Source organism: Artemia franciscana, chromosome 3, assembly GCF_032884065.1.
Source record: "Artemia franciscana chromosome 3, ASM3288406v1, whole genome shotgun sequence".
NCBI classification, from domain to species: domain Eukaryota; kingdom Metazoa; phylum Arthropoda; class Branchiopoda; order Anostraca; family Artemiidae; genus Artemia; species Artemia franciscana.
In genome coordinates this window covers 34842965-34860636 of record NC_088865.1, presented here as the reverse complement: position 1 = coordinate 34860636, position 17672 = coordinate 34842965, and the positions used below count along the sequence as shown (strand labels likewise).

Sequence of the window (17672 nt, the reverse complement as noted above, 5' to 3'; positions counted from 1 at the left end):
ACTTTCAAGTTAATCTCATCCTTATTAAGAAAGTTTATACAAATTCTATAGTAAAACAACCTAATATCTAAGTTGTATTAGAAAGATTGTACAATGTTTTGTCTGTTGAAGCTGTCTGACTACTGGGTATTCTACTCAAAACAAAAAGAAAACGCTAAAACAATGAGATTTTTACCTTATAATTTGCAGCATGTTTTTATTAATCAGATTATCATATTTCCTTTCATAGTTATCCACATTTTTAAATAATATGTTATTTAATAATTCTATTGAAAGTACTTGGCCAAAGGGGTTTTCATGGGTAAAGGATGCAGCAAACATGTTTTAACAAAAAAGGCATGGTGTGTCGCAAGATGGTGAACCCTAAAAGAAAAAAAAACATGTGGGTGCCCACGTGCAAGTGAATGCACCACATTACAGCCTTTTTGTATCTCAACGGGTAGACCTATAAGTATTATCTTGAAATCTCTATTTTAAAAATCAGGATTCTAATTGATTCCCTTTCTTTTGTAGACTCTTATTGAGGCTCTCAAATTTGCCACAACAGGGGATAAGCCACCCGGAACAGGGCAAGGACAGAGTTTTATATATGATCCGAAATTGCGCGATGAAATCACAGTGAGTATCCAAGTTACATCCTCTCCTAAACCCTAGGGTATTTTTGTATTTTCAAGTTCAATGGGCTTTGAGCAGATTTTAATACTGCTCGGGTTGTATTGTATTTCATAAATTAAAGGAAAATATTTTTTAAGTTTGCTGTAAACTAAACTGCTGTGTTTTCTGAGGATTTGAAGAGATAAACACTCCTTTAAATCTCTTTTGACATCATATACAGTAGAGAGGTTTGGTCATTAAGAAATTTTTGAGGTTAGGTGCAATGATGGAACTCAGGGCAACTTTTTCCCCACCTCGTGATCTTTCAAATATTTCAACTCATTCCTTACCCCCAGCCGAGATTTTTTGGGTAGCCTAATCTTCTAGATCAGTTTTTGAGGGATTCACCCTACACCAGTGTTAGCACTGCTTCAAGAAAATACCCATTGGACAAAATAATTCAAAGGCTACTATAACAGGAACAATTATCAATAAAACGTACGATTATTAAGCTGTCTCTATCTGTTTGTTTTTCTTCTTTTATTGAAAACTATCCAACTGAATTTCTCCTCGTTGAGATGCTTATTATGGCGACGTCACTGTGAAAGAATCCTATTTATCTTGTGAGTAATTTTGGCAAATAACGTGCTGTAAGTTATCAATGTATTCAAAGTATTGTTCTCTGGTGTTTGTGCTCAAAATCGTTGGATTAATCGTATGGATTAAGAGCATACCTGCATTGGAACTCTCCCGAACACTGGTGCAAAGGGTACTTTCTTCCCTTTTCCATAAAAATCGGAGTCCAATCATTGAAATTGGAAATCGGAGTAACCTTAAAATGCGCTGATAGTTTTTTCAGCTGCTTCCCTGAGAAATCCTTTATTTCTGATCTTCATGGGGTCTTCCTCCCTCTGTGAGTGAGTTTGTTGTGTAGTTCATAAAGCTTGTTAATCACATAATATGTGTTCTAATTTTGAAAGTTTAAGTTGACCTAGAATCTAGTCGCCACTTCATATCCCTCAGACGGAGATTAGAAGATTTATCTAGGAAGGGGACAATATCCAGAAGTATGGATTTTAGTCATACATGTATGGGTTTTCAAGGATTGTCAGGTCACTGTTGTTCACTTTTCCTAATAGGTCTTTTATACTCCTAGGCTTGAATATTTTCCCTAAAATTATACCGTGAGTGGGGGCCCTTGGATCAGTCTTGGGTAGGATCTTGTTCAGTCCATTTACATTTAAATGCATGTCCATGTGCATTTAACCAAATCATTACATTAACTAAATACGTTTATGTATTTTTCTGGTATACCATACAAGGATAATATCTTCACTAAAGCTGTTCCAAAACTCGTAATATGCAAAACTGAGGACTAAGGGTGTTCGTTGACTCAGGCACTTCTCGATTGTTAATCTAGAGTGAAAATTTTGTGATACATTCTCTACCTCTCCTAAAACCGCAAAGCTCTTCTGTTAAAACTATATGTATAGCATCTCTATTTATATAAATATGGATATTTATATAAATATAAAAAGATTCATTTATATTATTATATATTATTATTATATCATATATTATATATATTATTATATATTATTATTATATATTATATATTATTATTATATATTATTATATATTATTATTTATATTATTCATATATATTATATTATATATTCATTCATTTATATTATGTAGAGCCCAACGATTTTGATTCTGGTTCACATTCAATTTTATACTCAATTTATAAATAAATGAGTCACCAAACGCTTATAGTCCTCAGTTTTATAGATTATGAGGAGGTGTTTGATTCAGCTGATAGAAGAGCTATAGCGAAGGTCTTTTGCTTTTATGGTATTACTGTTATGTACAAAATAACACTGCTGCGGCTAGGGTAGGAAATGAGGTTAGTAACTGGTTTCGTTTTAAATCAGGAGTTAGGCAGGGTTATGTTCTATCCCCATTAATATGGATAATTTTGATAGACTTTGTCTTAAGGAGTACAAGAAAGGCAATAGGAGAATACGGATTCAAATGGGAAAGTAAATCTTTCCTGGACCAAGACTATGCTGATGACTAAAGCATCCTAGATGAAAGTGTGAGAAAATGAATGAAGTTTATTAAGGTTTGCGAGTTCAGAATGACGGAATAGGTTTAAAAATAATGTTAAGAAGACTAAGTCGCTAAGGCTAGGGATAAGTTAATATGAAAAGGTGATATTGGGTAGCGAAAAGATCGATCAAGTGGTCAACTTCACTTACCCTGGTAGTATTATTAGCAAAGACGGTGGGAGTAGTGAAGATGTTAAAAGTAGAATAGCCAAGGCTCAGGGTGTTTTTTTCACAGTTGAGAAGAAATTTGTAAGAATAGAATGGTAATTTTGTGAACCAGGATTAGAATATTGGAAGCTACAGTGATGACAGTGGTTAAATATGGGTCTTATCCCCCTTTCTAGGGCTATAATGAGAGAAAGGTTGAGTTGGCTTGGGTAAGTTCTGCGGATGAAGGATGACCGATTGCCAAAGATTGTCCTTTTTGGTCAACAGTCTAGAGCTAAACAGAAATCAGGTTGTCTCTGGTTGGGTTGGGAGGATGTCGTAAAGAAAGATTTAAGGGAAATAAGAATTTCCTGGGAGGGTGTAGAGACGGGGCTCTAAATGGATTGGGATTAAGGAGAAGCGTGCGTAGCTGTGTTGACCTCAGGGGGCTTGGTGCTGAAATGAGTTGAAAAAAGCTGAGCGAGTTTCAACGCTCAGAATTTATGAAAGCCTGTCAAGGATTCAGAGCAAACATTTCACAGATAAGTGAAGCATCAAATGTACCTTGACATGCTACACATCATAACACAGTATTTCAAAAGTATGCAAACTACTAACTACTAGTAAAGTCAGCAAATTCTATTAACGAGGTATGTATTTATTAAGGGATAATAGAATGAATCGTACCAGTCCACTACTAGAGAAACAGGGAGTCAGTTTTTTTTCTACAGATCTCCCAGTAATTTTGTTCCGCCTTTGGCCTAGAAAACTATTTAGGGAAATCAGGCTCTTATGTCATGAAAAATCCTATTATCCAAACGCAGGGCCGTATCCAGGATATTTGTTCGGGGGTATAATTTTTTTTAATTCATCAAAATGTATTTTAGTGCATTTTATTACGTTTTTACGAGTCAGACAAGTATTTCAGGGGGGGTAGAGTCAAATCCCCTTACCCTCTCCCGCTGAATATGGCTTTGCCCGAGTGTAATTTCGGTGAAATTAACGTTTACAAATAAGATAAAAGTTTGTAGGATGTAAGTTTTCTTATATTTTTTCTAATAAATTTTCATTACTGTTAGAAAGATTGCTGTTTTAGTGAATATTTTGAATGAAATATAATTTGCCAAATAAGCAGCAAAGGGTCCCGACACAAAAATCTTGCCTGTTGCAAGTTCGTGTATTCATTTTTGTTCAGTTGTAGAGTTTTTTTTTTTTTTTTTTTTTTTTTTTTTGATAAGAAACATTATATGTTTGAAACAAAATTTCTTAGATAGAATGTATTGGAGCTAGACAATTTTTCAAGTCTCTGCATGTGATATTCAACTCGCAATAAATTCTGGAGGCAAATCTAAGACCCTACATGACTCTGAGCCAAAGTGAGAAAAAAAAATGATAACAGTCTGGGTCTAACCACTTTGTTAAATATATCAAAGTCTTTTTGAATCTTAACTATCATGAGATAGGAAATCTGATATTAATGGGATTCGAAGCTATGGCTTTTGGAATCCTAGCTTCACGTCAGAACCACTGAACTTTAATGCCACGTCTATGATACTACATTGTTGAAGTTTCGTGAACTTTAATACTACAAGTGTATATGGTAATGTCAAGGACATGATGTTGTGTGTTAAGATAAGAATGTATATCAAAAGTTCCGTTCCTCATGATCCTCATACACTCGCATTCTGTGTTTACCTTTTTTTTATTTTAGTTACATATCAGCAAAACAAAACAGAAACATGAAAAGAAGCTTGCTAATCAACAATGGTGTACAAACATATCTTCGCTTTGGATGTTAATTTTGTGCCATCTCCCCCCTCCCCCCTCTAATGTGGAAAGAGCTCTGCAAAAAAACACCAATTTATTCATTATAGAAATGGCCAAAAATAACTTGAATCTCCACATGCAAGTGTCTCTGTACTAGGGTTATGCTTCCTTTATGACATCTTGAAACAGTATCTACATTATTTAGCATAAAATATTTTCTGTTTTAAATTTAATGAATAATGTCCTATCTGTAATTGTACTTAGCAAGACATTATTGTTGGAGCGTAATCATTATCGGCCAATCCCAATTTGCTCTTTATTGTACAAGCAGCTGTAATTGGTTCAAACCGATAATGGCTAGACTTTGGTTATTTAGCTAAGTACACGTGAGGACGAGTTTTAACTGGAAACCTTACTCTATGGTATGTTTGTTTTACCATCCATGGTTTAATTTTATCCTTTCAAGCATTATCTGATCCATCCTCTCCAGAGTTTGGTTCAAGGATTTTCCAGGGTCGGTCTGAAGGCCCATTCCGGGAAAAATTGATAGACTGTGGCCTAAACATACAGTGTTCGTAGTTGCACCCCTCCCCCAAGACATATCGTCTGCCCCCTCGCCCCGTGGAGTTTTGACCTGTGCATCACCTATAAGTTTTATGTTTAATTTTTCCAATTTGCAGGTTAAAGGTCAAGTCCTTCTGGATTTTAAAGATATACAGAATCAAGAACTAGTGGTTTGTAGAAGTTTAGAAGCTACTCAGAAGCCGAAAAGTGTTATGATGAAGACTTTAGACAGCACACTTTCGAAAAGAGAGGGATCCAAGGTTTGTTTTTCAGCAATGTCACCAGTATTATAAAAGTAGACTCTGTCATCCAGAAACGAAAGCTCAAGGTCATTTTGACAGCTTTTAAGTTAGCTTTCACACAGCAGAAGAACAGAACACTGCAGTATTGCACTTCTCATATTTTCCTTCATAATTTTCCTTCTCATAACGGAACATAACGGAACACTGCAGTATTGCACTTCTCATATTTTCCTTCATAATTTTCCTTCTCATCATTTTCCTTCTCATAATTTTTCTTTCTTATTTTTTATTTATCTAACACCATTACTTAGCCTAATATTAAACTAAAATCATAGTTTTATTTCAATTATATTCTTATAGAGACCTACTAGCATTATTCCAAAGTTTTGCATACTAACTTTATACAGACCCACTGAAATCGAATGATTGAATAGCTTCTTTAATCCAAAATCTTCTAAAGAGGATGCACAGTTCTCAATTCACCTTAACAAAACGGCAAGCCACTTTGACATACTTGAGCAAACAGAAGTTTTGAGTGGAAAATACTAAACACTAAACGCCCTGCATTTCATCATATATTCAAAAATCTAACAACTTCTGCAGCAATTAGATTACGAAGAACGAAAAATTTAACTAAAATAGAGTCAAAATGGGTACTGACAATTAAGACGGTAATGGAATAAAAGAGAATGATCAGGTAAACAGGAATAATTATTAAAATGTGTGCATTCATAATAACCAAATGTCTGTAAATGGGGGCAATTCCTCTTAAAAAAGGTGACGAATTTTCTTGAAATTCTGGTGATTGATTTCAGACATCATCAAAACGTTAAAGTGTCAAGGACAATGGAAGTGAAATGTGGTTGTTTGAGTTGGTTTAATTTCAAATTACACAGCTATATATATTTCATGAAGTAGGAAAAGGTCGAGAATTCTAATTTTAATAGAAGAGGCCTTCAAGACGCGTATTAAGCAGTTCTTGGTAGTGGAAATAGGAAAAGGGAAATATGTTAACCTCCTCTACAAAAGAAAAAAAATATGAATTCAAAGTCTTTAGAGTGCGGTCTATTCAATCTGCTGGATTCCGCTAATTTGCAGAGATCCATATTAAAAAGGATTTTCTACAGGGGGGCTAATACGGGGAAGGGGGTGAACCCCCTTCCTATCCCTGCTTATTTACTTGGATTTGTGCAAAATAGGCCGCATGTTAAGATATTGATACTGAAATGACCAAAAAGACGTATTGCAGGCCTTTTTTAGTGTTTATTTCTTTGTTTTGAATAAAAGGGAAGTAGGTTAACCTTGTTAAAAAGGACTTTCTGCAGGGGGGCTGATACGGGGAAGGGGATGAACCCCCTTCCCGTGCTTATTTACTTGGATTTGTGCAAATTAACACGCCCTCACGTAGAAGGGGGGGGGCTCTGTTGCTCATTAAGAGAACATCCCAAAAGAAAAATTAAGAAACAATTGCCAAGAAATGCATCAAATTAAAAAATGCCTAATTGATAAAATATTTGTTTTATTGTTATATTCTTTCATAATATACTTGAATTTCAGGACGCCAAGACAGAAATGCTCTCCAACACTCATCTCGTTATTTATACTGTTTTGTTTCCCGTGTATCTTCCGTTATATGCACAAAGCTTACGTGGCTCATACTGTCCATTTCTCTTTACACATTCACCAATATCAGGTTGCAGAAGTTCACACAGATCCAACATTAGGTGGGTGGAAGGTGGGGGGGGGATCAGATGAAAATATGACTTTTCTGACTGGAGGAACTTCTTTCTTGGAAAAAACTTATCTGACTTTCCTGGTTGAACATTCTTTTTACAGTTTGTAAGCATTGGCAAAAAATGCGCAGACATTGATGCTGAAGTTGTAGATTCACTTGGAGTTTCAAAGGCTATTCTAAACAATGTGATATTCTGCCATCAAGAAGATTCATGCTGGTGAGTAATCACCTAAATTTTTTGTACTTATGAGTTGTATTATTTTTAGTTTAACTTGATTTAGCTTCTAAGTTTCTTCCTATAGTTTTCTTTATTATTTACTATTTGTTAGATTGATAGTGAGCATGTATGTATATATATATATATATATATATATATATATATATATATATATATATATATATATATATATATATATATATATATATATATATATATATATATATATGTGTATATTTTCTTCATTTAAATTCTCAAAGGTGTTCTCTATAGGGTGTTGGCTTGTGAGATGTTTCAAACAGGCTAAATTGGCTACTTAGGTCTACTTTTGCAGTATTAGCAGTTTCTAATAAGTTTTCTTCTTCATTTAAATTCTCAAAGGTGTTCTCTATAGGGTGTTGGCTTGTGAGATGTTTCAAACAGGCTAAATTGGCTACTTAGGCCTACTTTTGCAGTATCAGCAGTTTCTAATAAGTTTTCTTCTTCATTTAAATTCTCAAAGGTGTTCTCTATAGGGTGTTGGCTTGTGAGATGTTTCAAACAGGCTAAATTGGCTACTTAGGTCTACTTTTGCAGTATTAGCAGTTTCTAATAAGTTTTCTTCTTCATTTAAATTCTCAAAGATGTTTTCTATAGGGTGTTGGCTTGTGAGATGTTTCAAACAGGCTAAATTGGCTACTTAGTTCTACTTTTGCCATATTAGCAGTTTCTAATAAGTTTTCTTCTTCATTTAAATTCTCAAAGATGTTTTCTGTAGGGTGTTGGCTTGTGAGATGTTTCAAACAGGCTAAATTGGCTATTTAGGTCTACTTTTGCAGTATTAGCAGTTTCTAATAAGTTTTCTTCTTCATTTAAATTCTCAAAGGTGTTCTCTATAGGGTGTTGGCTTGTGAGATGTTTCAAACAGGCTAAATTGGCTACTCAGGTCTACTTTTGCAGTATTAGCAGTTTCTAATAAGTTTTCTTCTTCATTTAAATTCTCAAAGATGTTTTCTATAGGGTGTTGGCTTGTGAGATGTTTCAAACAGGCTAAATTGGCTACTTAGTTCTACTTTTGCCATATTAGCAGTTTCTAATAAGTTTTCTTCTTCATTTAAATTCTCAAAGGTGTTCTCTATAGGGTGTTGGCTTGTGAGATGTTTCAAACAGGCTAAATTGGCTACTTAGGTCTACTTTTGCAGTATTAGCAGAGTTTCTAATAAGTTTTCTTATTCATTTAAATTCTCAAAGGTGTTTTCTATAGGGTTTTGGCTTGTGAGATGTTTCAAATTGGTTAAATTGGCTGCTTAGGTCTACTTTTGCAGTCCTAGCAGGGTTTCTAATAAGTTTCCTTCTTAATTTAAATTCTTAAAGGTGTTTTCTATAAGGTGTGGCTTGTGAGGTGTTGCAATCAGGCCAAATGGGTTATTTATTAGTTAATTATTTGTTAACATGCTAGGTTGTGGAAGAGGACAATAGAGCTTTTTTGTGTTTTCTTTATTTTAGGGTATAAATTAAAAGGAAAGTTGTACTTTATTACAATATTAATTAGCTGCAATAGTTAATTTATTATTAGTTTGCATGCTAGGTTTTAGCAGAGGACAACAGAGCTTGTATATGTTATTTTTGTCCTTTACTTTATAGTCTAAATTAAAGTAAAGTTGTAATTTACTGCAACTATTTATTAGTTGCATTAGTTAGTTAATTATTAGATAATCATGCTAGGTTTTGGTAGAGGACAACAGATAGGGGAATGCCCTACAGATAGGTAGAGTAGCTCCATAGGAGGCTTAGACCAAGTAGGACCTTGTCCCAGTGGGGTCCATAATAGAAACTGGGAAACCCTCCCCGGGGGGTCATTACAGGTGGAGGAGGAAGAAGGCCCCTCAAATGTACACTCAACATGGCCCACTGCCGTGTTCACACGTCAGATGGGTTACAAACCTTCTCCCAGTAATGGGTTAAATTGCATGGTGAAGCAGAACACCATCGTGGGAGGATCCTCTATAGGAGGACAACTGCGGCAGGGCGTAAGATCCAGATTTATGGACAACGGCCTCTGTAAAGGGCTGCCTCGACCCTTTCGGGGTACCTGCAAGACTGGGAAACTTGCGGTCAATTTTTCCCACTTGAGGAGTGGCGCCCCTCGAGAAAATTATAGCCTAGTAAACAACACAGCACTCGTACGGGATTCTGATTATTGGATATTTTTCCGGGCTTGGTTTGTTTTGATGGGCGTTTTCGGGCTGAAAAACCTCTTCCTAGCTAATTTATCTACTATGGGCTGCCTCCCCGTAGTAGCATAATATTTGTAGACATGAATATATAATGAGTCGGAGGTAATAGGCTTGGGACTGTCTGTGCAGGATTTCGACTCTTGTTGATAGAAGAGCATCGCCAAGTGCTGAAAACCATGTTGTGACCAAGATGGGCCCAGGATTGCACAAAGCCTCCAACTTACTGGAGGTCCCAGGGACTTCTTGCTGTCCGGTTCTAAGCCGGCTTAAGCGCTTCGGTGTAGCCTTGAGAAGATATGTTGGTCCCCATCCTGCACTGGTATCCGGGATCGCTGCTTTTCTTGAGTCCAAAATAATTTCAAAGATTTAAAGAACATGAAAATTGGAACTTGGAATGTTACGACGTTAAAAATGAATATCGCATCGACATTTTAACTGACGAATTCAGACGGTTTGAATTGGATTTATTAGGAGTTTCAGAAACTCATATCCCAGGGATAGGAAGCATGAAATTAGGTGACATAGAATTTGTTTACTCAGGCAGGAAGGATGGGGTACATAGACAGGGAGTAGGGCTCATGATGAATAAGGAAGCTGCTAAGTCTTGTTTAGGCTGGGAAGGTATTAATAATAGAATACTAATTGCTCATTTTATGACTAAATAGTTTAGGCTATCAGTTATAGTAGTATATGCCCCCATTGAACCAACTGATGGAGATACTAGTGACTCAGATGAATTTTACTTACAGTTACAGGAGCAAATAGACAGGGTACCAGGTAGAAATATGGTGTTTTTGCTAGGAAATTTTAATGCCCAGGTTGGTAGAAATAGGAATAGATGGTATCCTAGCCTAGGTAAATTTGGTGTAGGAAAAGAAAACAGTAATGGCTATAGGCTTTTGCAATTTTGTAGGTATAACAACCTAGTTATAACCAATACGGTGTTTGGTCACAAAATGACCCATAAGTTGACATGGTATTCACGTGATGGTAAGAAAGCAAACCTTATTGATTATGTTATTGTAAACAGAAGACTAGCAGGATCAATACAAGATACTAGGGTGTATAGGAGTGCCGTTATTGATGTTAAAAGTAAAGATCACCATCTAGTAGTGTCTAAGGTAAATTTAAAGCTGAATTTTCGGAAGGGTAACTCCCTCCCGGAAAGTTATGATGTTGGTAGACTTCAGGATGAAAATTTGAGAAGAAAATTCCAGGAACAGTTGAGTACTAAACTTGAGAGTTTAAAATTTGACAATGTGGAAGATGGATGGAATAATTTCAGAAAAACAATTTGTGAAGTTGCTGATGGTGTCCTAGGGAAGAGTGCTAAGACTGCAACTAGGAATATTAGTGAAAAAGCTTTAGGTTTAATAGAGAGTAGAAGGGGTTTGTATAAGAATTATCTTAGTGATAGGTCGTATGAAAACAAAAGGAATGTAAAGAAAGTGGAGAAAGCATTAAAATATGAACTAAGGAGATGTGAAGTGGAGGCGATGGATAAAATTGCTGAGGATCTGGAAGATGCGGCTAGACGGCATAATAGTAAAATATTATACTGGCATGTTAATAAATTGAAAGGGAGTAGCCAATCCGGACTAGTCCCAGTTAAAGATAGAAATGGGGCCACAATTAGTGATAAGGAAAAAGTTAAAGAAAGATGGGTGGAACATTTTGAGAATGTGCTAAACCGAGATACAGTTGCAGGAAAAGATATAGATGAAAATGAAAAAGTTTGTGATACCTTGGATGTGAAGGAAGATTTGTTTAGTGAGGAAGAATTAGCGACAGTACTAAAAGAATTAAAAAATAATAAGGCCCCAGGTGCTGATAGTATGATTAATGAGTTTCTTAAATATGGTGGCTCTGAGGTTAGGAATAAGCTACTGAAGATTATGAATATGATTTTTGAAAAAGGGGAAGTACCCAATGATTTTAGGAAAACCTTAATTAAACCACTGTATAAGAAAGGTGACAAGAGTGAGTGTCGTAATTATTGAGGCATTAGTCTGGTCTCTGTAGGTAGCAAATTACTGAGTAATATGATACTTTTTAGACTGAGACATGCTGTAGACAAAGTTTTAAGGGAAGAACAATTTGGTTTTAGAAAAGGTAGAGGTTAATAATTGAGAAGTCCCTTCGTTGTCAAACACCTTTGGTCCTCAGTTTTATCGATTATGAGCAAGCTTTCGATTCTGTTGATAGAACAGCGTTATATGGTATACCTGAAAAATACATTAAATTGATTTGCGCTATGTACGAGAATAATACTGCTGCCGTTAAGGTAGGAAATGAGGTTAGCAACTGGTTTTGTATTAAATCAGGAGTTAAGCAGGGTTGTTTTCTATCCCCCTTTATATGGATCATTTTGATGGACTTCGTCTTAAGGAGCACAGGAAAGGCAATTGGAGACCATGGAATCAAATGGGGAGGAAGAACGCTCCTGGGCTTAGATTATGCTGATGATTTAAGCATATTAGATGAAAGTGTGAGCAAAATGAATGAATTTTTAGAGGTTTTACGAGTTCAGGGTGCTAAAATAGGCTTGAAAATTAATGTTAAGAAGACTAAGTCACTAAGGCTAGGAATAAGTGAAGATGAACAGGTGACATTAGGTAACGAAAAGATTGATCAGGCTGGGAGCTTCAGTTACCTTGGTAGTATTATTAGAAAAGATGGTGGGAGTAGTGAAGATGTTAAAAGTAGAATAGCTAAGGCCCAGGGTGTTTTTTCACAGTTAAAAAAAGTTTGGAAGAATAGAAAGATAAGTCTACAAACTAAGATTAGAATATTGGAAGCTACAGTGATGACAATGGTCAAATATGGCTCCGAAGCATGGGCACTCCGAAAGGCAGATGAAAATTTACTAGATGTTTTCCAGAGAAATTGCCTACGGATTGTTCTGGGTACCCGGCTGACTGACTGTATTTCAAACAGTAGGTTTTACGAAAAGTGTGGTTTAATCCCGCTTTCTTGGGCTATAATGAAAGAAAGGTTGAGATGGCTAGGCTACGTTCTACGGATGAAGGATGACAGATTACCGAAGATTGTCCTTTTTGGCCAACTGTCTGGGGCTACACGGAAAGCAGGTCGTCCTTGTCTGGGTTGGGAGGATGTTATAAATAAAGATTTAAAGAAAATGGGAACTTCCTGGGAGGGTGTATGGAGGAGGAGCGTGCGTAGCTGTGTTGGCCTCAGGCGGATTGGTGCTGCAGTGAGTTATTAGTAGTAGTAGTAGTTGTAGTAGTATTCCCTTGGAGTGGTGCAAAGTCACTTTAAAGAGCCCCAGTATCAAGCAGACAGCAATATTTTACAACAACTTGTATGCATACTGAGATCCATCAACTCTCTGGATAGCTTCATGCGATTCGTTATATATGGGTTCTTTTAATACTAGTCAAGGGTGTATTGAGTGATTTCTTGAGTGTTTTGGATAAAACACATGATTTCGTATATGTTCATACGTCCTCGTAAACTTTCAACTTGGACCACCTTGCAGGTTAGTCAAATTTGCAAGTTGATAAAGTTGAGGCTCTGCTTGATACAAAAAATGCTAAATTTGTCCGATCATCTTCCCATAACCTGATCAGTCACTTTACCATCTTTTGTTCTTTCCAGTGAACCTCTTGCCTCTTCAGTAGCTAGACACCGTTGTGACTGGTCATAAATCGATCAATCCCAACTTATCGAGTTGGTAGATTCAATTCCAAACAAAGTCAACGTCCCTTTCAATTTCTTTCAGAGGTCATTCCAGTTGCCTCAAAAAGAGATCCTGGTCCGTTCAGGTATGTACTGCGCAAAAATCTGCAAAGAACTCATTCCTGGATGGTCGTCAAATTCAGGTCTCGTTCCTTCATGTAGTCAAGCAAAAATCTGTTTTTTCAGTATGGAAAGAATGTGGAAGTCCAAACTCTGATCTGGTGAATAGCATACGGATTTCGACGAAGCAAAAGTTTTCCATGATCATAACTCAGCATTGGAAAAATCTAATCAATCGCTATATCTGAATATAGTCTATAGTTTTGTCTCTCGCTCGACAACTACCTCTTCATCTTATTATGAAGATCCGAGAAGATTAATGGTATGCTTATTATGAACCGGAGTTCTCTGCCCCTAACAGCTTCAGTGAGTAATCTTACGAGGCTGTCTTGGATCAGTTTCTGACTTCTTGGCCCGGTGAAGATTTTATCGTTTGTACCCGTTCTGTCAAAGATGCGATCCATCTGAATCACGGAGGCAAACTTCTCACAGTACATCTCTCTCTGTTTATGCAGATGATTTTCTCTCAGGGGATTGTACCTTCCTCTTTCTGGATCAAAGATCTGACTCGCATTTCTAAAAACGGAAAATCCGAAGTTTACTGCACATTATTCTGCCCGATAACTGTAGCTACGTCACTCTGCAAGCTCTTCGAGCTAGTGTTTATAGAGTAACTCTATAAACACTAATAGTTTTACGCTCTATTATTACGGAGGAGCGTTTATTACGCTCCTCCACACCGGGTCAGCTTCAAGTGAGAGACTACATGTACCGATGCCTTAACCGTCGTTGCTTGCGTCTTAATTGATGCCGAATCTTCTGAGAGAGTCTAGCCTTGGCTGGAATGACAGTAGATGCGCATTCAGCTCTAATCCATGCAGCGATGCTTCTGAAGGCTGGTAAGCGTTGATTGAATCTAGATATCATTGGCTCTCTCCCCAATCCATGTTCTAGATTACGCATCCGACTGAAGCTGCCGCCTGAGCAAAGGTTTGTTTTCCATTCCGCGCACTCAACTTATTCCAGTCAAAAAAGGAGTCCGTTATGAAGCAGTCACCTTCCCCGTCAGTTTCAACAATCGTTTAATTGGTGCTCAAGATCTGTGTCCATCATCGGTGATTCTTTTTTCCGTTAATCCGTCTTTGATATGTTACGTGGACTAAATCCTGAACCGTGGCTGAACTCTTCACCGGATAAACGAAATTTTGGAAAGCAAAAAAAAATAAATATTTCGAAAGTTGGACTTGAATTCAACCCTTCAAAATCTGATACCCTCCAATTTAACTGGAAAATTGAATTCTGTATTCTACCATAATCTGTGGTTCTAGCTCTGTCCAACTCTTTGATTACCTCATTTATCCATCCATTGGGTCCACCCATTGGTTTGTCAATCCGCCACACTTCTCCTCGACCAATTTAAACGGCGAATTCATTGTTTTTCGCTTTTATCATATCGTGCAAACTCCGATCAAACTAGCAGCTTCTAGCAAGCCTGTACAATGTTGTCGCTCTTCCTCACATACTACAAGCTACTCCGTTCTGGAAATATTTTTTACTAAGATTTACAAGAATAAAATTAGATCAATGTTCTTTCGTTTTGCGAAATATTTACTTCGTTTGCCTGTGTGATATAGGAATACGCAAGTCACTACCATCTTCAAAGCTGCTGATCCAAACGTCACCGTCATTATGCGGATAGCGAAGCAGAAAAGAAAAGTTAATTTATTTGAATGGTCTCATTTGCTTATTCAGTGACTTCTATTTGCATTTTTTTTTTTCACTTCATACTGTTAGATCCCTTTTTCGTTTTATCTTTCAGTTTACTTATTGTAGATTGTATCTTTTGTCCTTTTGTTCTTAAGTGCTCCGTCTTGTTGTATGTTAAATTGACGGGTTTTTCAATAAATAAATAAAAATCGTATCTTAGGTATACCTTGGTACAAAATCTAAAATGTACATCGGATATTCAGATTTGTGAACACTGCAAACATTTCACTGCCATAACTCCATTTGCAATGAGTAGGAGTCTGGCTAGAAACAAAGAAAGTGATACTATCCGCAACTTTCCTGACCAAAATGTTTGTTACTTTCCAAAATTCCTCGTAATTACACGAATGGGGATACTACAAGTTATGTCTGCACAAGTTCTGTCTTATATCATACTGGAAGTCTTACCAGATAGATGGTAGATCACATGCTTGCGAAAATGGTTCATTATTGTCACGTCAAAATACACCAGAAGTAATTTAGGGGGAGGGTTGGTTCGTACTTTAGTTTTTGTAGCCTAGTCAAGAAATTAAAAGCTTAGTCGGGCCTGGTGCAGTAGTTGCACAGCTCTTTAGTTTTGCTAAGCAGTGTAGTCTTTAGAATATTCGAGTTTTATGGATAACTTTCTACGAGATCCTAATCTATCTTCAGCTTCTGTGTTATCTGTTCTTTCTTTTGTGATTTTCTTTGCAACACTGTAGCTCTTTACAAAGACTATAAATTGCTTCAATGCCCAAAGCTGTGTAGCTTCCTCTGGACAAAGTAATTGTTAGCAAAAAGAGATTCAAAGCCCGTGTAATTCCCAAATACCTCCCAGTCAATTTTAAAGTATTAGTTTTATGAAGAATCGATTGAAACGTTAATTTTAATGAAACTACCTCTTTTATGTAAGAAATGACCTTATTAGTACGTAGCTTACCATGACCAGGGAGATTTTCTGCTTTTATTAATAATAAAAGTGATGAATCGCAGTTATAGGCAAAGCTGGATACGTTTGTCTTGAATTTGGGATTTCTAGGCTAGGCTTGGCCTTTGAATTGGAGTAGCGGCTGTTTTGTTAGATATGAAAAATTTGGAGTTATACATATGTGACGTATGTAGCTTAAATTTTTTTTAGGCCATTAGATGAAGGAAAGAAAGTCAAAGAAAAGTTCGATGCTATATTCAATGCCGAACGTTACATGAAGTGTATCAAGCTACATCTTGACATTAGAAAAACTCTCCATGAAAGTAAGTACCGGTCAGGTAATAATTTGTCTCGAAGATTATTCGAGATTTTAGTTCGAAGAATATGAATAAAATGATAATATCAGGATCAACACTGTGGCATCAAACAGTTCGTGGTAACGAAATGCAAGTAAGGAGGGACCTGGCTCATTAGTAACCGAAACACTAAAAAACAGGATTTTGATATCAATAGATATATCAAAAGAATTGTAGTTTTGTAGTGATATCAAATATATAAGTTTCAATCAGTTTAATCTTACCCACTAAAGGTTAAGAGCTTGAGAAAATTTTCCTGATTTTGAAAATAGGGGGAAACACCCCCTAAAAATCACAGAATCCTATTGAAAATCACGCCATCAGATTCACCGTATCAGAAAACCCTACTGAAGAGGTTTCCAGTACCTATCTTAAAAAATGTGGAATTTTGTATTTTATGCCAGGAGAACCATCACGGATGAGTGTTTTTTTTCAGGGTTTTTCGTATCGACCCGGTGGTCCTAGAATACGAACGGCTAATTAGAACGGAAATTAAAAGGTCTGGTGCCCTTTTTAAGTGACCAAAATAATTGGAGGGCAACTTGGTCCCCTCTCACGGCCCTTTTTTCTCAAAGTCGTCGGATCAAATTTTTTTTTTATAGCTATTTTATTCAGCATAGTTGAAAGGCCGAAAAACTGTCTCTTTGGGGATATCATGACCCTCCCACAGCCCCAAGGAAAAGATCTTTAAGTTACAAAATTTGCCCATTGTTTACGTTTAGTATTCGTTTTGGGAAGTATGCATACATTTTTCGGGGGAGGGGGTGGTATTGTGTGTCAGTGGTATTTTCCATGTGGATAATTTTCCACGGGGGGGGGGAGAACTTTCCGGGGGGTTAATTTTACAAGGGGAATTTTACAATCGGGACATTGTCCTCAACTCTTATGCATTCTTCTTACGTCTTGCTTTCTCATTGCTGACTCAATTTTACGCATGGAGATGTTACGAGAAATTTTCCGAGGTAAATTTTCACCAGAATTGGATTGTCTAAAGAATAAATCCTTGGGGAGGAGGGATTTTTCTGTGGAGGAGCAGCCAGATTTCCTGGAATTATTTAAAGAACGGTCAAAAATTAAATAAAAAAAAAAACAAGTTTTCTCAAGTGAAAGTAAGAAGCAACATCAAAACTTAAAACGAACGGAAATTATTCCGTATATGAGGGGGGTAATTCCTCCGAACCATCTCGCTCTTTACGCTAAAGATTGAATTCTGTCCCAATTCTTTAAGAACGGCTCCTAAAATTCTATGTTCGTTTAACTAGAACAATATGAAGCTTTTTTTTTAAATAT

General features: G+C 36.5%; 1 protein-coding gene across 2 annotated transcripts in view; it reads left to right on the top strand.

The window, feature by feature from the left end:
• The window catches only part of LOC136025214 (DNA repair protein RAD50-like), a 117436-nt gene that overhangs the window by 12325 nt on the left and 87439 nt on the right, over window positions 1–17672 (top strand). Inside the window, exons 2-5 of one of the 2 annotated variants that reach the window (XM_065701029.1) lie at window positions 514–618; window positions 5300–5443; window positions 7262–7377; window positions 16237–16349. In XM_065701029.1, coding sequence (XP_065557101.1) covers window positions 514–618; window positions 5300–5443; window positions 7262–7377; window positions 16237–16349 — 478 coding nt within the window. Of the gene's footprint in view, window positions 1–513; window positions 619–1247; window positions 1364–5299; window positions 5444–7261; window positions 7378–16236; window positions 16350–17672 lie in introns of those variants that run through there. The other variant, XM_065701030.1, reaches the window with a different exon arrangement.